Here is a 27,776-nt window from a genome sequence, read left to right on the forward strand (position 1 = left end):
AGTACGGCAGAGGTTTTAGATAGGCCTCGAACCCTACCAAGGTGGTTAGTGTGTCCATTCCACACTGCCAATTGGTACTGAAAGTGCCTGGCATTTTCAGGGCGCTGATCAACGCTTTGATTTGATCCGTTGTACTTTTGAGTACCGTGGAGTAAGGCTGTCGTCAGCAGGTACCCACGTAAAATTTTCCAGTTGTTGTCGACAGTGAGTTGAGTCTTTTGGGGACTCAACTGGTAGTAGCAAAAGCTACAAAGTCAGACCAAAGACTTAAACCTGGTACAATGGGGAGCAGTAAGCCCTTGGAGGTAACTCCAATCTGCTCATTGGRTTTGGCTCTTTGTGGAGATTCGTGGTGGCTGTGGTTTAAACCTAAATGCAGGAAGGGCATTTTGTACAATGTGGATTTGCACTGCGGCCGGGTGCCGGACCCAAAGTACGGCAGAGGTTTTAGATGGGCCTCGAACCCGACCAAGGTGACTAGGGTGCCCCTATCCACCCGAACCAATTGGAACCAAAAATTAAGTGCAAAATGCATTTATGCTTTGGGGCGCTGATCAACGCATWGTATTGATCTATGTGCTTCTAGCAATAGAAAGCACCGTGGAGTTTAGTCTTCATAGACAGGTATTCACGTAAAAACACATTGACACATTGTCAACAGTGACGTGGGAGCTAAGTCGCGAGTGCGATGACAGTTTGCTTGATGACAGGACATATTTCGTCTTTTCCTCGTTCATAACCAGGCCTATTCGCTTCGTATACTAGTAGATCCTTACCATATGAGTACATATTGTCCTCCCTAACTCCAACTAAGCTTTTTAGGCATTTTGGAATTCAGTACCTCTATAGCCGAAGGTAGCTTAACGAGTCGACTTGGACTCCTTAAATTCTTACTTATCTTGAAAATAAAAGTTATATAAATCACTTTAAGTAATGATTCGAACGTCTGATACCGGTTATTAACTTAAATATTATTCAAAACTAAATTTGATTAAACCAAATCTAATATAATTAAAAATGTTTCGTGTGTAAATCTGAGAATGTGAAGTAATGCTTTACAATTGTAAAGAATGCAAATCCGAAACGATGAATAATGTATGTAAGCTGCAGGAGACACCTTTGCATATGAAATCAGTACTCGGACAGTAGCGACATAAAATGTCAGCTGTCGATCAGAATCAATTGAATACACAGCTAAATGTCAGGTACTCACATACCCACATGTGCTAAGCAACGGCAGCGGTATAAAGAAAAAACTGAGCAAAGTGCCCAGATATCAGTTCAGCAAAATTCACAAAATATATGGACATGTATGTAAATGCATGTGTTAAAAATAAAGAGTTGAAATCACAAACGCAATTACTGAACTTGCGAAAATAAAATCAGTTTTGCGGGCAAAGAAGAATCGCTGTACCAAAATCATTACGCGACACGCATACGCAATGGGCGACGCGCAAGCGCAGGCGCACGCAACAATCTAGCGTATATACATACATACTTACATATAATGTATGCGTACATATGTATGTTTGTATGAAGGTAAGGCGACTAGCCAGCAAAGCAAGTGAGCATGCAAATGATCCAGCGTCGCGGCGGGCGTTGCACAGCGATCTTGCCGCCAGTGCCGCCGACGACGCACTTTCCTCCGCTAGGATGCGACTACGTTTTGCTTTCGTCGTTGTTGTTGTTGGGCACGTACATTGTAGACGTTTAGTTGCAAAACAAATATTCTGTTGCTAATGTCTTGTTAATCCACATGTTTTCGTCACCATCGACACAATACGCAAAGCCGCAAAGTAACAACAGCAGCAACAGCAAAAACCATATAATACTAAATATAATAACTATAAAAAAATACCACAATGTTAATAGTCGCGAATAATCGCATACTTCGCGCATGCTTCATACATACAAACATGCATGTATGTAAGCATTATATGTTCATACTTGTATGTATGTATATGCGTGGGCATATATCATTTTTGAATTTTTATTACCTTTTTGTTTCCATTTATCGATTCGGCGACACATAATTAATATTCCAAGCATTCTCTTGGGTATGCGATGCCCAGCGATGCGATGGCTTGTTGGCAAATTGTTTGGCGATGCCACTTACAAACGCACATATATTTTTTGTTATTTTGTAGTTTTATATTTCTGCTACTGCTCGACAAATGTTTACCATATCAAATCTCATCGACTGCGCAGCGGGTGTACAAGTAAGGACGGATGAGATGAAACCTAATGTATACAGTGCGTTTAACAGTATTTCTTGCAAATTCTCCCAAACTTTTCACAAGCCTCGCTTTGTTAAGTAATAATTTCGGTTACTTTTTAAACTTTTTACTGCTATGAGCGTACCGAACCTTCCATGTTGAGGAACCCTGTACTTTCATTCCCACAGACACATTCCAGCTCTGAGCTTCTGTTCGTGTGTAAAAATGTATAGCTCAACGAACATGCGCTCGATCCCATTAGTACTTTGCGCCCTTGACGCAAATGCGTTGCTGCACATGTTTCGTTTCGACTTCGTAGTTCGCGAAGTTATGCACTTCAAGCATTGGCTTAGCTTTCTTTTTGAACGGCGATTTCTAGTTTTTGATTTGGCAACTTATCGAACTGGCGCCATCTTTTTCGCATTTTTACACTAAAATGCAACAGGTGAGTTACTTCTAAAGAAATGAATACTTCCAAGAAATTGTGTTGAGCGCTTTCTAAAATAAAAACAAGAAAACACGTTAACTTAGGTTGCAGTGAAGACAAAATACCCTTCACAAATACAAAAGGATTTCATACAAAGACTTGATTCCGATCGTTCGGTTTCGAAAAATGTCCAGCTTCTTGAGGAGAAAATAATGTTTACTAGTTTTGAGTAAAATCTAAAAAACTCAGGAAATAGTCTAAATTGTCTCGTTGATTATACATATACATATGTATATTGTGACAAAAAGTACCCGAAATTGTAATTCAAATTCCCCGAATAAATAATATTTCAAAAAACTTATTTTGCTAAGTTGGTAGGACTGTCCTTAATTATTATGCCAATCTGTCAACCAGTTTGCCAAAAATTTTTTATTTCCAAATTCTATGTGCGGAATCGTTGCGAATGTTGAAAAACGCATACGGTCATTCAGATTTATTAAAAACACAGGGCTAAGAGTGGTACAAAGCCTTCAAAGATGGCCGAGAGATGAAAATCATCAGACGATTGTTAGAGAGATGGCAATAGAGCTCGGATATTTTAGCTATGAAACGCGTTCCTGCTCGCCTTGCCCCGATAAAACTGGTTTCTTCGGAAAAGTTTGATCTTGAGAATTCCGATCCCTCATTCATGGTGAGAGTCAATGTGTTTTAACGTGAATACCTGTCTATGAAAGACTAAACTCCACGATGCTTTTTATTGCTAGAAGCACGTAGATAATACAATGCGTTGATCAGCGCCCCAAAACATAAATGCATTTTGCATTTAATCCTTGGTTCCAATTGGTTCGGGTGGATAGGGACACCCTAGTCACTGTCTCTTATACACATCTAGATGTGTATAAGAGACAGGTATAAACCACAGCCACCACGAATCTCCCCAAAGGGCCAAACCCAATGAGCAGATTGGAGTTACCTCCAAGGCGGTCTCTTATACACATCTAGATGTGTATAAGAGACAGCCAAGGGGCTTACTGCTCCCCGTGGTACCAGGTTATAGTCTTTGGTCTGACTTTGTAACTATTTGCTACTTCCAGTTGAGTTCCCGTATAAACTCAATGACTGGTTGCATTTGTAGCTGTGACAAATGCCTTATATTTTGAGATATAAATATAAAGCTTAGAATTTGACTTCCAGCTGAATATTATAGCACTTATCTGACTTAGACCATGTTGACATCAAAACATGGTCTCTAAAGCCTGACATAGTGCATATGGCTTATAGTCGCCTCTTACGACAGGTATGCCTTGCCGCGGGTATATTCGGTTTCCCCCCGCCCTGGAGGGGTCCCCCCTACCCGCAGGGGGACCCTCATTCATGGAGAGCAATATAACTACCGATGAGACATGAGTCTACGAGTTTGACATGGAAACAAGTCAACAATCATCGTAATCGAGGGGAAAAAACGAGCCGATACAAAAAAAAAAAAAAAACGCGCTCAAAATCAAGGTGATGCTCATGGTTTTTCCCGATATTCGTGGACTGGTGCATCATGAATTTGTTCCATACGGTCAACAAGGAGTTCTATTTGGCCGTATTGGGGCGTTCATAAAGTTTTCACGATGATAATGCAACATCGCATCGAGACACGATCGTGACCGTGGCACTCGCTTTCACTCGATCGAAGAGATAAAACAAATTTTGTCGAAGGAACTGAAGGCCGACCGACGGAGTACAACTGAAATGTTATTAATACTAAAATCTGGAAAATCGGTCTGACAGGAGAAATTCACAAATATATCCCTTTTCTTAATATTAAAGACACTGGAGCACATTTTACTTCGAACAATTAATTCACAGTCTTGCCAGTTTTAGTAAAATAACTACCATGATAAATGTCTTAAAATACAAAACCCTAACGTATCGACAAAAATACTCACAACAATATGAATCTTTTCGCGATTCAAAGTTGGGTAGGGGCTAAACGCTTTTCATTTCAAACGACATGAGAGTTAAAGGTCTCGCAATCTCTCTTCTCGAAAACAACTTAGCGATAGAGAGTAAGTGCACGAAATATCGTATAAAAAAAAAATATCGTAATAAATAATAATAAATTCTTTTTAGAAGTTCTATACAAAAAGAGGGGTTTCACTTATAATATTAGAGAACTTCAAATTATTTTTTTGCGCTGATCATAGTCCAGTAGGATTATGCACTTCCTCTTAGTAGTAGACTTTCTATACTGCCTGTTGTTGTATATGCTTTATTTGAAAAAGCTGAACTTTCTCGAGCAGTCAGGAATGACTAATCCCCAGCCGGTGTGAACCAGCCTTAGCTCTTTTGTAATGCCACTGCTTTTCCTCAGCCAATTCCATTTCACTTCAATTTCGTAGTGCTCGTTTTTACTAAGTGGGTGCTAATTTTTACTTAAGGTTGGAAGCTATGAATCATTTTCAAAGGAATTTAATTTAAAAAAAATTAATTTCGCAAAGTTCAAAATTCGCATTAATAATGCATGTGCCATGGTACGAAGATTGCGTCAAACATTTAAATAAATGGCTTTCTTATAAAATATATACATGTGGCTGTACGAGCACTTATTAATTTGGGCGAAGAGACTACGTAAGAACATTTTAAGTATTTGAAAACAGAATTGGCTATCGTCAAGTTTTTAAAGCGGATACTGTTTCTAATATATTTAGAAAGCGATTGGTTTATTTTTGGCACTAAACAGAAGTGTTCCACTATCCCATTAACCTTGGTAGCATAGTTGGAAAAATTAAGTCTAATACGTAAGTAAGGGCTAAGCTCGCGTGTAACCGAACATTCTATACTCTCGAAACTTAGCGTTTGTGGGCGTGATAGTGGTTCGATTACGCCCATCTTCGAACTCCTCCTTACTTTTTTGCCAATGAACATGTGTACTATGTCACCCGATTTTCAACACGTCTCTTCATCCTGATCATTTGTATATATAATATATCATTTATCCAGTTCATAGAAACTGTTTGGCGAACAGCCAAATATTGGCGATCAAGAAATAAGAATTTAAATAAGTTCTAAGTGAAAACAATAATTATTGAATAATATCTTCTAGTAACATTCGCCCACTGCCAAGGTTACGCGGATAACATTATCATTATAATAAGCGAAAAGTTTGAGTTCACTTTGAGGGACTTCATTCAAAGAGCACTCACCATGCGTAAATGTTGGACTTAACATAAATCCATAAAAAACGGCCTTCATCCCTTTCACTAGAATAAGGAACTCTTCCATCCGCGGCTACAAAACAGATATAATACGCTGGAATTACCCCGAATTTAGACCAATGATCACATAAGGAGCGGCGTCAGGGGCGTCAAGAGTCCCACTCACGTGTCGAAAAGGCAGAGGCTAGTATACGTGTGTATCAGTGGTGCCACGTATTCCAGCCCAACCGTTGCACTAGAGCTGACTCTGGATCCATCTCCGCTCAATATTATTGTGGAGATGACAGCAAATAGATATATTTAAACCCTGCTATCCTTAGAACATGGTAAAATAGGATATAAGCACCCAAGAACAGAATATCATTTGAAAGAGACTACTTTTGGCACCCTTTTCTAGTGAATACATGACCAAGAGAATTTACTTTTAAAAGGAATTTACAATCTTACTTTGCAGCAAAACGACTCCATTCTTAAGAATTTTGTTCGAAGGAACGCAATGCAATGGTATACAGCTGTCTCCAAAAAGCAGGTGGAATTGGGGCTGGTGTAGTTCAGCAGTCCACTAGCAGAGTGGCAGAGATTATTCTAGGGTTAAACGAATTTTTGTGATAACAGGAGAGGGAACAACAGACCATAGGTCGCAATGCAATACTCAAATTTCAATTCTTTTAAAACTTTTATTTATGAAATACATGTGTAATAGTATTATTCAAAATATTGCCTACTAAAGTTATAAAATGTTCACTACTGCAAAAAGTTCAACTAACAGACTGGAATGTTTGAATCCTTTGAAAATAATTAATTTTTATTTGGAATATTCGATATTAATATTCAAAATAGTTGTCACCGAGGGCGCTAACTTGCATATATCATTTCTTTTGCCTTACAAAAGGTCGCAGTCTTGGATAGATTGTGACACAACACCATTTCGATGCCTTACTTTCTCAACCTCGCTTCTTCTTACTCGGTTGCTGCACTTATATGTATACAACGAAGATATTTCAAAATAGTTTAATGAAAACAATATTTTGTTTGAAATGAAAGTTTTATTGTTTAGAGAATATTATAAAAAAACAGAATTCATATTATTTTATTTTAATTTAATCCGATTATTGGTATGGCAAGTTGTCATAAAATGAATGATAGTCAGCTGGAATCATACGTTTCAAGTCTTTCAAGTCGTCATATTTTCTTTTAGAAATCGGTAGTTGCTGTTTATAGAGTGGCGTAGAGTGCTCGATTTAAGTGTGGCGTACTACCAAATGTTTTTGTTGCATTTCTGCATGGTGAGTTATTACATACTGTTGCAAGGCATTTGAAAGTGTCACGTTTCGATTTTGGGCACAGCACCCGTCACTGTAAATTATTATCGGTTTCGATTTATCTTCCAATTTCTCTAAAAGTCCAACAAACAAGAAGTAAAGACATTTGAGTCCATGCCGCCTTCGGCTTCATGCTAGACATAGCAAGTAACATTTTTATCAAATTCGTTATAAATTGTGAATTGGTGCACACAGAGTTTTATTTTGAAGTAGTTTTCTCCAGTTGAAAGAAGAGGAATTGTTTGCCCTGCTTGCAAGTCTACAGTGAACATTTGGATATCGCCTTTTAAACAAAGTGCCTTGTCTTCGGATTTCTCTTTCCTAGCACGCTCCTTATTTTTTATATGAATCTGATATTCAAACTCAGTATTTTTGTAAGAAAAGCAGATATCACATTGGTCTTTTTTGGGCTTGAATATACTTATATTGGCTTTGTGTACAGAGTCTAAAAAGCATTTGTACGTGGCTTTTTCAGTCTCATCAATGTTGCGATCTATCAAATATTTTTCAAAATCTTTGCAAACTTCTGCCCAAGTTTTGTACTGTACGCCGACATATTCTCTATTTGTACTTTGTCGACAATAATGTGAAGGCATTTTAGGCAAATTCTGTAGAAATAGTTCACGTGATTTACTTTGGCAACGTTGTTTTGCTTTATCGATTTACTGTTTTACTTTCCTTTGCCAAGCCAAGGTTGCTTGTATGTAGATTGCCAGTAACCCATTTGGACACGCTCCATTCACCAAGAGACAGCGTACCCAAAAACAATTTTTTGCAAACAATCTTGACCTCTCCTGATGTTTTTAAAGTGTAGACTAATGTGTTTACTCGCCGAGAAATAGTAGTAGTCATTCTTGAAGTAACCGGTCTTTGAGACACCATTGCAACGATATGACAGTGACCAAAATACTTTAAAAATATCCTTCCTATCTTGTTCTGTAATTTCGTTGCACTGCTTACCAAATTTTTGGGAACATATTTCCGAACGGCACCGAACTTTCACAGTTCTTTCTTTTCTAATTTGCATTACTCCAGTCTCTTTTTTGCTCCTCTTAATCGATGAATATTCCCGACCACGCATTCGCTTATGTTTATGGCGGTTTCTAGTCCAGTTTTGCTTATCTCCCTGGCCTTTCCGTGCTCTTTTTATTTTAATGACACCAGAGGATTCATTCAACAATACTGAAGAAGATCCATTCTCAGATAGACCTGATTCAGTGCTGGGATGGTACTCGCCTTCACTTGCGGAAAAGTCGGATTCTGAGGAGAAGCCAGAGTTATCAGAACCTTCTGAGAGAAAATGTCCTGTTTTCTTATCCAAAATTATGTTTCCAGTTTGTTGTGTTCCTGGTTCGTGGCATTGATTCTTGATAACAAAATTACCGGTTTCAGCATCAAGAACGGCGATTGTTTTTTCAAGAATTTCTACAGGTGAACTATCTCTTGGACTTGTACCAAGACGGGTAGTCATAGACTCAATTCGAGTGCACGMAGTGCTGCAATTTACTGATGCCTCATTCATATTAAGTACAGCTTAAGTGGAATTAAAATTCAGTTAAAACTAACACTCTTTCACACATGCCTTGTACGGCATTTTTTTTAATAATGAAAAGTAAACTCTTCTGAAATAAATATTCACCAAGCAAAAAGATAACATAAACAATTGCAATGCAATGACTAAAATTCACCTACACTTTTTTCCTTACAAGTACTACAAGGAACTTGTAAAATTTTGTTTTTGAAGTTTCGTTCTTGCGTCGTCGACGAATAACGGGACTCCATAAGTTAAGCTGTAAATATACATAACTACACGCATTCATGCTATAGCAAAAGAAAATAAAAATATCTTTTTGGAGAATAAGAAAACGATTAATACTCAATTAAATATACATATACATTGAGATAAGAGTTTGACGCAGTTACGAAAACAGGATTGCATGAGCTACCAAGTTTTGTGTTCTTAATTTTTTTTACGATAGACACAACTACTTGAGATAGGAAGTTGTTGCAGTTATGGAACAGAGAAATGGCAATCGTTTGATATGAAAATCTCAAAACCGCAACTTTTAAAGATACGACGTTGAGAAAGTAAGGCATCGATTTCCCGAAATTTCGCGATGTTTTCTGGTGTTACCACAGCTTGCAGTCTTCCTGAACAAGACAAATTCAGTAAACTAATGCTTGCCCATTGTCATTGCTTTGCATCAGCGAGGTTATTTCTCACGGCATGCCAACTTTTGATTAATTGTCATGAATTTTTAACAGTACTCTAGTTAAGGCTGGCAATCTAAGACAAAACTAAGAAGCAAGAGTTTTTTGTGGCTCTGGCTCTCTCAGTCTGTGAAAAGACCTTTTAGCTAATATTCTACTGTGAACATCAGTTAGTTAAAGAAAATAATAGTTGTGAATTAATGATGCTATATATATAAAGTTCGTGTTTTCTGATTTCCGAAAGTTATCTACTAAATTTTACAATTTATTTAAATTTGCCCAACTTTCACATAAGTAAACAACTCTCCTCCGAAAGGTTCAATACAGGAAGCCATGTGCAAAAGTATACAAAAATAAATCTAGTACTACGAAATAGCTGTGCACCGAAAAGGAAAGTGCATAAAATCAAATCTTACTACTCCTATGTGTACTTAACAAATTTTACGATTGCACACGAAGAGTTGATATGGCAATGTATCAAAGTGAAATGAAGCGTTTTGTATACAAGTTAGCAATATAGAAATTTCACGAACAGTCACGAACAACGTGTATTACAACCACTAATACAAACAGATACACAAATTTGCATACACTTATACTCATATGCACTTATCATTATATGTGGGAGTGGGTGGGGGTGCGTGTGCGCGAAAGTTCAGTATACAGAAAAGCGCGGCTACAAACGATCAAAGTGCTTTGCGCTGCATTTGATGTGGCCATAATAATGCGGTACATTGTCACTAAATTGGTAAAATGAAAATTGAAGCATCAACACTCGCCAACATTTGTGCTTCAACAATGTCTAATGCGTTTGGAATGCCCACGCAAAGCGAGTGTGCCACAGTTACATCTCAAGAAAGGCCATTAATTTATTTCAAACGTTTCGTAAACATCAATATTGTTGCCAAAAATTAAGGCCTTTTCCAATAATCGTAAAACATACGAAAGCTATTCGGCGCTTCAAGTCGTACATGTGGTATGAGTAATTTGCACGTCTGCACGTTGGGACAATACTCGTAAATTTTTCCCAAAAAGTATTGATGAACTTTTCTGTTCGTTTGTTACACGGCACACAGAGAGCATAAGCAACAGTAATAAGCTTGTATTTTGTGTATTTATTATTTCATTAAAAATAAAATTAGTAATGGAAATCCAAAATATAAGTTTCTATTTATTTATTTTTTTTTTTTTTTTTTGCTCCAGTGTTACCAAAACGATATACATATTTTTGATATAAAAGAACCAATTTATATGATAAAAAGAACAAAATGTATGTTTGACTTCAAACTAGCTAAATGCTCATTTATCGCAACTGCCCATATCGTAGTATAACTTAATTGGTCAGATATTTGATCGAAATTTGGTCCGAATATTTGGCAACGGTGTGCAAATTTTTTCTGACCGAAAAAATCCAAATTCTTGTATTAAATGATTTTTGTTTGTGAAGGGTGTTATAGCTTTGTTGCAACCGAAGTTAACTTTTTTTTGTTTTTAATACTCTCAATGGTCCACAATATACATAGCTTACCAATTTTATGTGAGTGATTATGTTCTCCGGTTTATTAAATTGCCAAGAACTATGTAATACCCTGAAATATACATACGTATGTGACTTGCTGGTCTGAATATACACGAACGATTCACTAAATTTTTAATATAATATTCTGATCGGATCATTTTCCTCATTTTCTCAATGAAATTCTTATTTGGCGGATCAGCCAATATCGGTCCACAACAGCATTTTCAAATTTTCTTTGAGATAGTTTATATCGATTTGTAACTGAGGGAAATCCTTCAGCACCCATTGGCCCACTGTGCGAGACATCCCATTGCTGAAATATGCATTTGAAAACAGCTGATTTCTCGGCCGCTGACGTTTCGTCATTTATTACTGTCGCGTTTGTTGCGTAAAGAGCATAATGAGTTTTGAGTATGCTTTCTTCATAGTGCCAACGTATCACCACACACCCCGCACGCCCACCATTTATATTAAATACTCTTGTTAACTAATTTGTTCTAATTTTTTCGTGGCTACATTTTTCTGCGTGTCACTGGGTCTGCGTAAATACCGAGCAGTATTTACTGCCTACAAAAGTGTGTGTGTTCAATTTTCAGTGAATTCTTTTTCAGTCTCAGAGCTCTTAGCCGTTGTTAATGTAATTTATAAATAAATTAGTATACAAACGGTGTTGCCTCCGCGCCCCTCGCTCTGGCTGATCGCGGTCCTCATCAGCTGATGGCTCCGAAGGCACTTCGACTTTCATTCGCTCATTCGTTCATTTGTTTATTTTTCGTATTTCTGTTGTTTTTTAACTTTTACTGTGCGGCGTCTCCGCATTTTTTGAAATTTTTCGATTCACTGCCAATTAGTGAGCAGCGGCGAGCAACTCAATGAGCGACGCGGCACTGCCGTTCGCACTCAATGCCTCTGTTTAATGGACTTTTGCTGTCTAGCGTAATTTTCCTCGCCTTCTTTTGTTGTTGTGCTTCCGAGGCTTTTTCACTTTAATGGAAAATACGCAAGTTTTTCACAACTTTGAAATACATATAAAACAAAAACAAACCGAAACGGGCGTCGCAACAATCGACACAGTTTTTATTGCTAATTTTATTGCGAGCAATGTTGTTTATGTGATCTTGGTTTTTTGTGCTTTTAATTTGTGTGCTTGTTTTCATTTCTTCGCTAAATTAATTTTATTGGTTCTGTGACAAATTTGTGCAAAGCAATTCAATTGATCTATACCGTTTATTTAGTTAAATAAAAATGTTCCATGTTTTCGCTCAACTGATTTGTGTCCATTAATATACAGTTAGTTGATTGCTTTAATTTTTTGCCATATTTATTGTGTTGCTTTTTACACCCTGAACAGGATATATTAAGTTTGTCACGAAGTTTGTAACACCCAGAAGGAAGCGTCGGAGACCCTATAAAGTATATACAGCTGTGTTCAAATAATAGGAGTGCATCACAGTATAAAATACAAAGTTATGTTTTTCAACATAAAAAATAATTATTTTTTGTCCACGAATTGTTCATTTTATGCAGTCTTTTTAAGCACTTTTAAATTTTTAGTAATACACAGTAAATGAAAAAAAAAAAAATTCTTTACATAAAAACTCGGTTTTCAAAATAATAGGAGTGCATCACAAATTTCAATAAAACCAATAATAAATTAAAAAAATGGAACTTACGACCACTATATAAGTTAGTTTAGTTAATATTTAGTCGAGTAACCGCCATTTTTTATTACTGCAGCACATCTGTGGGACATGGGATCGATCAGATCACGACACCTTTTCAGCGGGATTTGCTGCCATGCCTCGCGGACTGTGCTCCATAATTCCTTTGTATTTGATGGTCTACGGTCAGCAACAGCTTTTTTAATATCTGTCCATAAGTTTTCTATGGAATTAAGGTCAGGCGACTGAGCAGACCACGACATAACCTCAACTTTATTGACCCGAAGCCAATCTTTTGCAAATTAAATTTAGTTGTATGTTTCGGGTCGTTAAATCAAGTTTTAACAGGATACCGACCCAAAATACACATTGTATCTTGTACACGCAGGGTTGTTATAGAAATAAAAGTAGCTCCATAGGTCCCGCAATCATTAGACATTAATCCTATACAAAATATCTGGAAATTTTTAAAAATCGTATTCGAAAACATCGAATTTCATCAAAATAAGGTCAAAAGGACATGGACTTACTGGATCAAAATATCCGGAAATAATACTAGAAATTGGGTGGGGAGCACACATCGATGTCTAGGAACAATTACAGCAACAAAATATAGGCCAAAAACCGCTAAAACTATTGTAATTACTTTTGGTTTATATAAATAATCATTAGTGTACGTAAACTTTTTTGATATAAATTACGCCCATTTTAAGCTTTAGCATTAATTCTTTTTATTTGTGTAAAAAAAAAATATTTTGAATAAATAAATGGATAGAAAAAAAGCACAAAATTTATTAATTTTAAAACAAATAAACGTGCCGTAATTTAATAGAACTAGGTGTATGTAAACTTTATTGCTCCACTGTATGTTTCTTTGTCAACGATGGAACTTTTCGCGGACTCCGCGCAAATAAATTTTTTTCCAATAAACGTCTACGAACTGTTACGTCGCTAACATCAAGATCTAGATGCTTTTTTATTTCTCTAGACGACGCTTTGGGATCTTCTTTTAGACGACTGGAGTGTGCGTCGATTTCTTTAGTAGCTTTGCGTTTTCGTCCACGTTTTTCGGCTTTATTTTTGTAGAACATGGAATTTGATAACATTTGATAGGCATCCGAGTATTTCTTAATTTTTTTTATAAGTTTTCCCGTTTTTTCAAAGATTTTTAATGATTTCACGCCTTTTGTCGCTGCGATGTTTTCCACTACCCATTAATTAAAATAAATGACTTATGCTGTAAAAAATCCCACCGTTTTTATTTCTTTTTTGTTTTTTTTGTACTTACTTTTTAGTTTTTTACAGATTTTGTTTAAATAAAAATGTATCATACCACTTGGTAGCTCACACTCCTATTTTTTTGAACAGCGCAATTCAGTGACCGACACAGATTTGAACTCATAACATTGGAAATAATGTAAACAGCTGAAGTTTATGCCTTGTGTTTTACTCGCGGAATACCGTTCGAAATATTTCTTGAAAACTGCTTGATGTTCATGTTCTGACATGATAATTTTTTTTGTTTAAATATTTTTCTCAGGGCCACTCCTATTATTTTGAACACAGCTGTATATAAATTATCAGTATGTTGAGCTGAGTCGATTCAGCCAGTCTGTCTGTCTGTCCGTCTGTCTGTATATATACGAACTAGTCATCGCTTTGAAATTTTGCAAACATCATTTTCTCTTCACGAAGCTGCTCATTTGTAGGAACTGCCGATATCGGACTACTATAATATATAGCTGCCATTTAAACACATTTAACTATATCCACGAAATTTGGTACAGAGCAAAACAAAGCAACAATGTAAAGAAATTAGAATAAATTGTTAAGATCGGTTAACTATAGCATAACAACTGAATGATCGGAATCAAGTTATTGTATGGAAAACTCTCACATTTAACAAGATATATTCACAAAATTTGGTGCAGATTATTTTTTAAGGCAACAATTTAATCTCCGAAAAAATTGTTCAGATCAGATTACTATAGCATATAGCGTCCATACAAACTGGACATATAGTTATTAAAAGAAATGCACCTGTGAAGGGTATATTAGGTTCGGTGGAGCCGAAGTTAACGTTTTTTCTTATTTTCAGCTAGGGATGATCAATGAAAATAATTTATTTCGATATTCGAAAAAATTTTGTCGTCACAAAATTCATGACTTGTAAAGCAGGACATAGTACTGAAAGGTCTATTAAAATATTGGTTCCATTTGAAAAATTTTTGATAATCAGTTCTTAACAAGATTTACCTTCAAGCTTTATAATGTAATATTTTCAGAGACACAAATGGGAGGCACTTGCATTCCTATCTGAAGAGGCGAAAATTTACACATCTCATAACAAGGTCACAAAAGGGTCGTCAGTCGATTGTTCTTATTTTCTCATACTTTCGAAGGCTACTTTCATTTCAGTGGAAATCAATTACTATGATTTTCCTACGATTTCCGATAATTTGTGAACAAACCTCGTATTGTTTAGTATATATCCAAAATAGTGGTATTCGACTTTGCGATTGATTTTATAAAACACGGTTTTTTTTTTTCAATATATGTAGACATTTCCATTTTAGAGGAAAGTATAGAAATGATATTAAGTAAACATATGTGACCTAGGAATAAGCGTATACAATACTACAAGCAAATATAATCAAGTTTTCTAATACCGAATATGTAGTTTATATAGAATATTGAAAATTCTGTAGTTGCCTGCAAATATTACCGAAATCTGGCTTTACCTTATTCATTATACCTTCATCGGGGACAATTTTTAACTCCCATAAGGTAATGACAGAGGCCTTATAAAGTATATACATTGTGACAAAAAAATCACCTGGAAATTGTAATTGAATATCCGGGTAATGATATTTTAAAAAAATGTATATTGCTAAATTGTTAGGTTTCTCCTTAATTACTATGGTAAGTATGAACGTTATCTGTAAAGCAGTTTGTTTACAGCACCTGCTTAAGTCGGTACATATCGTATGATGAATTTGTCTTAAATTTTGTATTTCTAACGAAATATTTCGTGTGAATCGTTGTTATAAAAGGCTTACGGTGATTCATGTTTACCAAAAACATCAAAGATGGTTGAGAGACCGTTGCCTCGTTTTGGACGACTTTCGACTTCCTCAACTGAAGAACATCTTAAAAAAATTAAGCATATGATGCTTGAAAATCGTCAGGATTTTGGTTTTGAAATGCGTTCTTGCTGGACTCGTCCCGATAAAGATGAGTTTTTTTCAAAAAGAGTATCGTAAACAGAGCGTAAACGATCCCACATTCACGGAGAGCATTATAACTGTAGTTGAGACATGGGCTTATGAGTTTGAAATGCAAACATGTTTACAATCATCGGATAAATGGAAAAACGAGCCGAAGCCAAAAAAAACGACGAAAGCCGCTCAAAAATCATTGTTTTATTCTGCCGATATGTGTGTGGGTGCGATGTAGTTGTTAACCTACTTCCTTACAAATATTTGAGGATATTTTATTTAAGTAATTATCAAAAACTGAAAACCTTCAGTAAAACAGAATGCGTAATCCTTAAGAATTTCGGGTGAGTAAGCATTTACTTCTGGGAAACCCTCCCACAAGTGCAGCGAGCTCATTTGTCGAAAATTTGTAAATATAAACAAGCATTTAATGGAAAACAAATGAAAGCAGTATTTCACAAAATAATTATTCAAAGCGAGAAATAAACAGTATATAAACACGCTGAGTAATAGATCCAGATAAATTTATTTAAAATGTTATAAAAATTTTATAAATACTTCACAAAAAAGCCACAATTCCAATGCGTAAAACAGCAATTGTAGACTTAAAAGTTGAAACACAAACTATTTAAATATCTAAATTGATAAATCCGTCAAATTACGCACTCACTTATCAAATGCTCACTCAAATTAAAAATTAATGTTTGAATTGTTTCAATGCTAAAATAATACCACGAGTATGTACATATGAATTTATTTGTATTTATGTATATAAAGTTGCCACAATAAAAGACTCAAAATTGATTTCCCACTCTAAACTGTTTGGACATTAAAGCTTAACCCCCACATACATACATAACGCTCGAAACACATGCAATATGACATATTCTCGCGAGCATTTGCACGAAACGCAGAGCCGTCTGCGCGCTCCTTGCCCTTTCGCACTCATAAATCATAATTTTCGTTCATTTTCTCATTTCGCATTCATGATTTGTTTCCATCAACGAGCAGATTGACGAAAATTTTGTTAAACCGTTGGTGGAGCGTTTGAGTGCCGCGAGCGGGCAAGCCGGGTCATCTTTTGACGAGTCGCTTGTGGCTGCGATTTTGCCCACTTTTTGCTTACATTGTTGTTTGTGTATGTTTGAATGCGTATTTGGAGCGAGTAACCGGCGGCCTGGTGAGTTTCGCATGCGGTTCCCCATAAAAATTTGTCTCCAATTGTTTGTACCTACCTACTTGATCTTGTCACTGTGGCGTAGCGTCGCACGACTGAAGCCCCTCGGTGCTTTCCAACAACGTTGATTGCTGACGACGTCACGACGTCGTTGTGCTACACGCTTATTCCGCGCCATGCCACATGCATATCGGCTTGTATTGTGTATGTGTATGGACTATATATATTAGTGTACTTAGGGGCAAACAACAAGTGTTGTGGCACGATTGCGGTTGCTCTTAATCCCAGTCGGCGACGATATCACAACGGCTGGACCGTACGAGCTGCCCCTTGGCGTATAAATCCCAAAAACAATTTCAGCGGCGTATTTACCTAAATTGGAATTTCCGGTAAAATATATTTATGTACACACATATGTATATGCCTGCAAGTAATATACATATTTACATACCGTTACAGAAGTAAATGTTTTATATGTGTATGTGTGAGTGTGTGTTCATATCAAAAGATGAAATGCAATGCAACAACACAAAACTAATCAGCATAAAACCATTAAATAATGTGCTCAATTGTTGCTCCACATTGCAGCACACTCACACACGCATACATACAAAAGCGAGTAAACATACAAGTATTCGCGATTCACCAACACATCTGCGCGCCAAGATGCACAGCGAGCAAAGTCGCAGCAGCGGCGATATGTCCGAGACGGCAAACCACTTTGGCGATGTAAGTGAATGTCACCGTCGTCTTAAATGGAATAATAAGCGTAAATAGACAAAAAAAGAACTTAATTGCAATAAAAAATTAAATAAAACATTCAACCGCTACATATGCATTTGTATGTGTATTTGTGGAGATCGTATGTATTTATGTATGATCGAGGGAATTTCTGGTATATGTGAGTACTACGAAGAAAATATGACAATGACGAGGGTCACTTCAGACGTGAATTACATTATAATTTCGGCGTGGTAAAGATTATACCCGTAGAGCGCCGTGGTAGTGTAAACCACCATCAATATTTTATTTCGAAGTCCTTGGGCAGGCACACAAGTTTAATAAAAACGAGTAGGAAAGGGATAAGTTCGGGTGCAACCGAAAATTTTATACTCTTGCAAATGGCAAGACTCTAAGCCAGGAAAATACTTTAAGGAGTAAAACCAATCATATAAAGTAAGTCAGTCGGTTGATTGAAAATCCTGATATTAGTTATATAGGGGCTAGGCCAAGGTTCGCTCAAATTTATCTAATTTAGGCTCAAAGATACACTGTTATGAGTAAAACAAGCTCTCTTACTTTCATTGGGATAATTCACAAAAGGAAAAAATATTACAAAATTTTTTCAAGTATGCTTAAAAAGTTGTACAATAATGATATGTCATTAAATTTAATAAAATTATTCGGCGACATAAAAAACACACATATATCCTTTTTTTTTGCCTTTAAAACCTTACCACCCGATAATGGCCGATATATACAGTGCAAAGTCAGCCAGAAGTTCGAAAATCTTTATATTAAGTATTTAGGGAAGTATTGATCCGATTCAAACAGATATACCATTATAAGAGACTATAATACTCTGTAGCAACTGGTTGCAAGAGTATAAAAATTATAATTTCTCTAAAGCCTTACAAAAATGTATTTCTCTTAATATATGAAATAAGTGCAGAAGCACATAATTGATAGTCTGATAACTCCGACATAGTATGTTGCACATACACAAATATAATGCCAAAAACTTTTTCGTTGCCTTAACCCTGTAAATTACGACGTTAAAAAACGACTAAATATATTTTTATTAAGTATGAGATTAACTTATAGTGTAGGTCATGCATTCATTTAGCGTCAGTTTTGTATCTTGATTTTTACCTGAAACATATACTTTAAAGTCAAGAACTATTTCGTCTCGCTGGCCGATGTGTACAATATAAAGTCAACTATGTCAAGTTCATTCGATTTCGCAACCCAACCATGTCCTTTCTCCTGAATTATGGCCGATATTTACGGTAAAAAATTAGCTTTAAGATAAGATATCGTATTTTGTGATATACGGAGTTTCTGAAAATTTATCAAAAGATATCGAATACTTTTTGAACAGATTTGCCATGTTTCATAGATTGCAGATAGACTCAATGGCAATAAGAATTTTGTTAGTAACTATTTACACTTTGCCCATTTTCAGACAGAACCTAAATGATTTAGTGTAAAGTTGACGAACCAAATACCTTAAATCGTAAAGGTAGTTCATGTCTAAATTTGATAGATGTCTTTGTGATGCTACACCCAATGCCCGCTTTCCCCGCATCAACTCTCTGGTTAAATGCCGTTATTTGCCATAAATTTAGTATTTCAATGAGTACCAGTTTTAAAAATTTTAACCTCATGGCTTTCTTTACTTCTTCCGTTAAACGCATTCATACTTTTGGGCTCGGATACTGTGTGGTTAGTGATTAGCGATCATATTTGATTTTACTATTAATAACTCAAAGATACATCAAACTTATTTGCAACTTACGCGTGTATATTGCAGAAAATTATATCGCAGTGATGGCTCAGGGAATCATTCGCAATTTCGGTTGTTCACAAAAAAACCTTAGAAGTAATAAAGACACAAGAATTTAGTTTAATTTACTTACACTCTGTCAAGAAAGTTTCGGGAATTCTTCAATTCCTCAATTCCCCCTCTCATCTTCCTCTTATATGGAGTACTTGAATATTCTTCAAGTTCTAAAAGGAAGAAGAATCTAACAAACATAGCATTTTTGTACAGAGGACTAGAGTAAAATAAATTATGAACGTACAACCTCGGCCAATATCTTTTCGGGAATTTGGGAAGTTTTATGTGGCACAATTTCACATGACTAATTGAACGAGAATTCGGCTGCACCGACTACGAGTGCAGCCTTCGCCTAGGCTTTTTTAGATCAGAAACAATTGATTTATCAAAAAAGTTAATGTAAGGAAAATTGTCGTAAAGCAAAAGTCTCAACAAAGTGCCACATTTCATTGCAAGTAATGGGGATATTTGCATTTCACAAAATGGTATCGATCACAACAAAGAGTCGCAAATCAAAGCGCAATTAAGAGGCAATGAGCCAGCAAGGCTACATCGACGATAGTGTGAACTTGAAATTGCTCACACGTGTTCGGACTGCACTGACATGCAGCATGGTGGCGCGTAAATCATTTTTAACCTTAGTAATTTTTTTTCAATTCACATTTTTTAAACCAAAATAAAAAATTGGTAGGTGAAAAATAAATATAGAAGTGCGTATAATTGCCGACATTTCATATGAACAATTATGCAATAAATAATTATCGAGCTGAGATGCAAATTTAATCAAAAACGACAACGAATAAGAGCTGAGAAAATATTTTGCGGTTCACAAGGGGCACGTCGCCAGCATATTAATCACTTATTTATGAACCCTTTCAGAATTTTACTCTTTTTATATCGTTCACCTATAAGGTAGGCTAATTTTGTTTAAATGACGCTACAGACCATTAGCACGATACGTGACAACCAACTAGAGAGCATGATAACGGAGGGGAATTGTATGTGAAAGAATCGTATAGACTTAATATATACAACTGTGAAAATTTAACTCCGCCAATTTTAGAGCTCATTGTGGTTTTAGAAATTTCTATCCGTTTTTATTGATCCACGTTTACATATTATCAAAATCCATATAGACAAGACCAATTGTATTTAACAAATTAACAATGTGGTGTATTAAACAAAACTGTTGATTTTAAGAATACAAAGGTAAATCATTTATATTAAATTTAATTCAGCTCTATCTTGCCTCACGTCGTACACTTCTTACTCGACTTGCTGATACTTCTCTTCTTCTTCTTCTTCTACCTTTTCTGTGCTGCCATATCGTTACATTCCCACAATATTAATAAATCATGTCGATTTAAGGGTCAGTAGGGTAATTTTTTCTCAAAAAACTTTTTTTTTTTTGCATTTTCTTTTCACTTGAAAATGCAAAGCTTCAAAAAGGCTCAAAAATAATAATACCGCTCGACGTTCGGAGCGCTCGGAGTGCACACTCGGAATAAATTGGGTTTTTGTGTTTCAGATGATCCAATCATGAGAAATCACATCTCATTCACCCAGCCATTTCTCCGACTGATGTCATCAGAAAATTCCGAAAAAAATTGTTTATACACCTAATGATATCTGAAAAAAGTTCTATTGTAGAATAAAAATTTCTATGAAAAAAAATGTCAAAAAACAAATATAGCTTAGCCAGAATACTCTACTGACACCTTAAACAATTTCTGTTTCATGCTTTGGCAGTGATATTACATTTTGACTTCTATTGCAGCGTATTAATCAAACCCAAAAGAGATAAATTTGGTAATTCTGCTGTATTTCTTTTCTGTATTATTCATTGCCATGCAGTGACATAATTTTCTATAAACAAGTTAAGAAAGCATAAGCACATAGCAACGTTGACAAAGTAGCATGAACAAGTTCCAACATTTCAATAGTTCTATCTGCTAATTAAACTTTGACTATATTAAGCATATCCAAGAATATTGATGGTCTTGTTTCCCATAAGACTCTAATGGAGAAAATAGTTTCCAGCTAGACACCAGTTGGACAAAAGTAATACATTATATATGTAAGAGGCTGATTCATTTCGAGGCTCCCTATTATTTAAAAAAAAAAAAACGAAGAAACTTCAAATTTGATGGGGAATCTTTATTATCGTTCAAAAGCGCATTCTTTGACAAGCACTTTTGAAGACTATTTCTTTCAAATGTTGCTCGCGGCTACGTTTCAGATGTTCCATCGAGCATTTCGACTGGTAAATGGCGAATGACACGTGTAATGTTTAGCTCAAAGGAATGAATCGAAACGGTATTGTGCTCATAGATTTGACACTTTACACATCCAAAACCCTAAAATAATCTGCTCACCAAAGTGTTCTCTCAATAAATCCATTGATTGATGCGATATGTACGAAGTGGAACTGTCTTGTTAAAGCCAAATGTCGCTAGGATCACGAGCTTCAATTTCAGGCATCAAATAGTCAGTTATCATGACGCTATAACGGTGGCCATTGCTTTTTACAGTCTCACCGGCATCATTTTTGAAGAAATATTAACCGATAGTTGAATTTTCTGAATGAAATTGAAGTTATTGAATCTATTCAGGTTGCTCATGGTCCCAAATGCGGCAATTTGTTTACATACCCTTGTAGCCAGAAAGCCTCATCGCCTCAACGCTGATAAAATTTGGCTCAAAAACATCACATCATCTTTGAACTTTTCAAAAGCCTATAGACTGAAGCAATGACGATTAGGAAGGTCGAGCGGCTTCAGTTCTTGCACAAGCTCTATTTTGTACGCTTTCAATTTAAGATCTCGATGTAAAATGCTCCAAGTCGTTCCATACGTCAGTCCAAGTTGCTGCGAACAGCACAGCTCTTCTTCATAGTCTTCATGTACACTCTTAGCTATGGCTGCTATATGTTTTTTACTGTGTGCTGGATGTGATCTACTAAGTCGAATATTATCCAATAATGAATGCTGGGTCTCCAGATGGATGATAATTTGGCGAATAGTTCGCTCAGTAGGTTAATTCTGTCTACCATAAATCGAGCGAAGCTCACGAAACACATTTTTACAGAACGTGAATTTTCCTAAAAAAAAAAAAAAGTGGAACGATTTGTAAACGATTTTCAGGCGTAAGTCTTTACATTATGAAATTCCAAACAATACTGGTCAAAAAAAGTATGACAGCTTGACACGACTCATACATGATCTGGCAAAAAAAGCCTCTTGAAAAAAGTACCACTACTTGAATCACCCTTTATATACATGGTCCTCAATTATATCTCAGCGTTGATGCATTGACCAGGCTGAAAAGTATCTATTGCATCTGGAATCGTCCTCCATGACATGATTTCAATGCTATTCGTTGTAGCTAAAGTTTTCATGAGGCTTTTATGGCATGAGAAACCAGCATTGACTTTTCCAAAAAAAAAACTTTTCGCAAAAGGCTGTACCGATATTTATTTCTTTTAAAATTGAAGAGTAAGTTTTTGGTTTTGCAAAATTGATACTTCGTATCAAAATACTACTCACAAGACTTAACGCAACATGGAAAAAAATGTCCATATCGAGAATGCTATATATTTGATAGCTTGTGCTACGAAAAAAGTTCAAAAATACATTATGACGCAAATACCACGAATAGCTTAAAATTTCTGCTAAAAAGACGGTTTTGATTAGCGCTCAGTAAAGTAACATAAGGATGACAGAGCATACGAAATGTCGTCTCAACTACATGATCTCAAGATGAGGTTATTGCAACGACAGCATATCAACAATTAATTAACTGTTTAGGAGAATTCGAGCTACTCTGTAACAATGCTTATTTTGCAAACAGATTCGTTAGTAGAAACGCGTGATCGGCATGAAGATCGCAAAATCCACTAGCTGCCATATCAATATAAGTCAAATGCAATGCAACCTGGCGCAGACACCCACCTGGTGACCTGTACTTAAATCCCAATGGACTCACATATATATAATACTTCATATAAGTATATACAATGTGATATTTTTTTTAAGTATATTCCCAATTGAGAGGTATGGGTCTCACTCCTTTTGTGTTGTGGGTTTTCCCTATCGTTGGCGATCAGATTTATGGTAGTCAGTGGTACCTTAAACTCTTCCAATTTACTTTAACCACCAACTCTGGTAGTGCTTCGATAATTCTAACGATTATGATGGAAAAGTGTCTGCTTCCGTTATTAAACGGTTCTATTGGTAGGGTTAGGGGAAATGCTCATTTAATATGCGCGTTGTGCGGTGTCACTAACCTGCGAGACACTTGCGTACTTGCGCAGTGGGACCATTGGCAGAAAGACTTGGCGGTCACGGCAACAGGTGTAACGTCTCAAGTGAATTCAAGAACTGCCAGTAACATAATATGTGTGCTCGTCCATGCACTTACAAATACTTCATATGTGTTTGCGCGCTTGTAGGTTCCCAGTTGTCGTTGTACATTTTAGATTAGTTTTAATAATTTTAGCTTTTCATTCACGGTACTTCCTTAAGCAGTTTTCATATTCTATTGAAAGTTGTTGTATTTTTGATTTTGTACTGCTTCCTCGGTGCTTTAGTTTGGTGTAACGAATGATCGCGTGAGTGTGTGCGTTGCGTGTGAATATATTTTCTTTATATTAGTATTTGATAAACTTTCATAAAAATATTGAATATTCAAATTAATGTTCGTTTTGCTTTTTTCCGCTGGTTTTCTTGTGCTTGCAGCTCTCTTTCTTATTGGTTTTATTAATTTGTAATCATAAACGCGCTACACGCAACTACCTTTACACCGTTTAACGGCACATCCGGCGGAAATTCGTTTTGGGCTATATTCATATTGGCGGCGAACGAAATGCATAGTGGAGCTGGCAAATACATACACAAACACCACTAGTGGGTGGAGCAACAAGTGCTCTGCGAAAATTTTGTACGCAACAAACGGCGAAGAGTTCGTGCTGCCCTTATTTGCGGAAGTCTGACAAAATGTCTGTGGGTAAGTTTATACGCAGCGATAAGCAAATATGATATATATATTTACAAAGTAGCAAATTCACAAATTTATTTGTTTTGAATTTTTTATAATCTGTTTAACTAGCGACTGTTGCCATATTCGTTGCTCGCCTTTAAGGTGTTTTCGCCCTAATAAACTTAGCAAATACCCAAAACACAGTTATTGTTTTGGTTCAATGTTTCTGTGGATTGTGTAGGAATTATTGACGAATTAGTTTTACGACCTTTTTATTGCTGTGTGGAACATATGTTTCGATCAGCGATTAGCCTTTGATTTGACAATGCAATAATATAACATTTTTTTGACAAGTATTAAAAATTTCATTACGAAACCATTTTAGGCTTAAGAAATAAAATATTAAGTGCTTCTAAAAACGGAAAACCGTTAATTATTGCCAAAACAACTGCCATTAAAGCAACAAGGGCATGTGTACAGTGTAGCTTATTTGCTCCATACTCGTCATTGATACTAAAGTGGCTTCTTATAAAAATATTTGCTTTATTAAAGTTCCCCAAAAGGATTTGGGCTTAGTTAAGCCAAATATGTTATAGGTCTGTTTAGCCTAGAGCATTTGGATAAAACCGTAGTAACAAGGAAATCATTTAATATTTCGTGGCGCCTCCTTTGTTTTTTATCACGGTTTTTATTCTTTCGGGCATGGACTCAACTAACGACTGTAAAATTTGTGCCGGTATACGGTTATACCAAATGTCTTCAATTATTGGGGCCCCCCCTGCCTGATGGTACGTTTGACACACTCATTACCGAAACGTTCTCTTCTGCGAACGTACGACATTCCGGCTGAACCGAAGAGGTTAATTATGAACTCATCTGAAAATACGACTTTTCTCCAATCTTCTTTGGTCCAGGTTTTGTGCAGTTTCGCTCATTGGAGGCGTTTTTGTCGCATTTTCACCGTCAATAGTAGTTTTTTGGCAGGTCGACAGGTTGGAGGCGCCGTCGTACTGTTCGCGTACTGATTTCGGTTCCATCTAGTTCCTGAATTTTGCTTCTGATGTCTTCAACTGCTTTAAATATGTGCTGAATATTAATCCGCTTAATATCGTAGTCATCCTTGGAAGTAGTCTTCCGGAACCTGTTTTGCGTTTTAAAAACTTAGTCTTCGCAATTTCTGTAGGAAAGCACCGACAGTAGTTTTCCTAAAATTTATTTTACCACTAATTTCACTTATACTCAAGTTTTGCGATAACAAAGTCAAAATTGTGGCTTTATCAACTTCAGTCAGTTTAGGACTTTTTCCACATTTCAATTTATTTGCAGCCATGTGTATACTCAGAAATATAAATAAAAGCGTTTTATTATAGCTTAATAATTTATTTACTAAAATATATACTTACTTGTATAATAAAGATTGATTTATGTACACCACATCGATTTAAAGTCATTACAACCGAGTGTCCCTTTTTTTTTTTGTACTACTGTACATTGACTTATTTTCAAGACATTTGTTGGCTAATCACGTGGAGTAAAGTCAGTCGGATGTTTGAAAAACCTGATGTTAGTTATAAGGGGTCTAGGTCAAGCTTTCGCACAATTTTATCTATTATCGGCACAAATCCACTGTTGTGAGTGAAACACATTCTGTAATTTTCTTTAAGATAACATAAATATCAAGCGATATATGCAGTATAAAGTCACCAGGAAGTTCGAAAATCTTTAAAATAGGTATATGGAGGCTAAGGAAAGGATTTATCTGATTCAATCCATTTTTTATACACAGAGCTACTACAGTCAGAAAAGGATTATCTGTATATATATAGGTACAGCAGTCCACACATTCGATACATATGGGCTTGAACAGTTTTGGTTTGATTTGAGCAATTTTTAGTTTTAAAGCACGGGGTTATCGTCCGATTTCATCTATTTTCACACTATCGGTAGGATTTCTTATAATATTTGTTTTGAGCAAGTTTGGTGTTTTTAGCTTTAGTTGTTTAAGAGATATGTACATTAAACTTAAGTCCACAGGTGCCTCTTGCTAATGCGCTCCCCTGTACTCTACTACAGATTTATATCTTAATTTAATGTTTAGTTATGGCACTTTATAGGTTCATAGCGATTTGTGTGCATGGCAGGGGTCCAATTACGCTTATTTACGAACTCGGCTGCACCGAAGCTAATATACCCTTTACAAGTGCATTTCTCTATGTGACTAGTTTGTATGGAAGCTATATGCTATAGTAATCCGATCTAAAAAAAATTCGGAGATTATATTATTATCTTAAGCAGTAATCCATGTCAAAATTCATAAAGATATATCGTTAAATGAGGAAGTGTCCCATGCAAGCATTTGATTCCGATCATTCAGTTTGTATGGCAGCTTTATGCTATAGTTACCCGATCTAATTTCTTCGGAGATTACATGGTTGCCTTAGAAAATAATTTATACCAAATTTCGTGAATATGTTGTCAAATGCAAAAGTTTTCCATACTCATCGTTCAGTTTGTATGACAGCTATATGCTATAGTAAGCCGATCTGAACAAATTCTTCGTATATTACATTACTATCTTAGAAAATAACCTGTTTCAACTTTTGTGAAGATACATTGTCAAAAGTGAAAGTTTTCCATATAAGAACTTGATTCCGAACGTTCAGTTTGTATAGCAGCTATAAGTTATAGTGGTCCGATATCGGCAGTTTCGACAAACGAGCAGCTTCTTGAAGAGAAAATGACGTTTGCAAAATTTTAAAACGATATATTAAAGACTGACGTACTAGTTCGTATATATACAGACAGACGGTCGGACGAACAGACGGGCATGGCTAAATATACTTGTAGAGTCTCCGACGCTTCCTTCTGGGTGTTACAAACTTCATGACAAACTTAATATACCCTCCTCAGGTTATAATATTTATAAATCAAATTCTCCTGCTACCATTACTAACAGAACCTTTATGTATATTTTATCCTCTAGGAACTTAAAGTTCTTATTACACTTTGTCTTAATCTAGGTTAGGTTAGGTTCAGAGGTCAATTTTAATAGGGATATTACTTGGACAGCTTAGAACACCACAAATTTCTTAAAGCGGCTTAAGCTTAAGCTGTAAGAAAATGACATTTAGTGCTATTGCTGAAGTAGTCCGCAATGTACAAGAGATACCGGTGAGTGCCACTCTTTAGACAATAAAACATTATTGGTTTGTCTACTGATTTTCTTCCCTATAGCTCCTCTACATCAATATAAGGCAACTGATGGCTACATTACTATCTCTT

At 36.0% G+C, this 27,776-nt stretch overlaps 1 protein-coding gene across 1 annotated transcript in view; it reads left to right on the forward strand.

Moving 5' to 3' along the window:
- The window catches only part of LOC108974039, a 97,918-nt gene that overhangs the window by 4,913 nt on the left and 65,229 nt on the right, over nt 1-27,776 (forward strand). The window contains exon 2 of the mRNA XM_018941619.1: nt 24,254-24,521. Coding sequence (XP_018797164.1) covers nt 24,512-24,521 — 10 coding nt within the window. The 5' untranslated portion in view covers nt 24,254-24,511. The remainder of the gene's footprint in view (nt 1-24,253; nt 24,522-27,776) is intronic.

Source organism: Bactrocera latifrons, unplaced genomic scaffold (assembly GCF_001853355.1).
Source record: "Bactrocera latifrons isolate USDA-ARS-PBARC rearing strain unplaced genomic scaffold, ASM185335v1 scaffold_52, whole genome shotgun sequence".
Lineage (NCBI taxonomy): Eukaryota > Metazoa > Arthropoda > Insecta > Diptera > Tephritidae > Bactrocera > Bactrocera latifrons.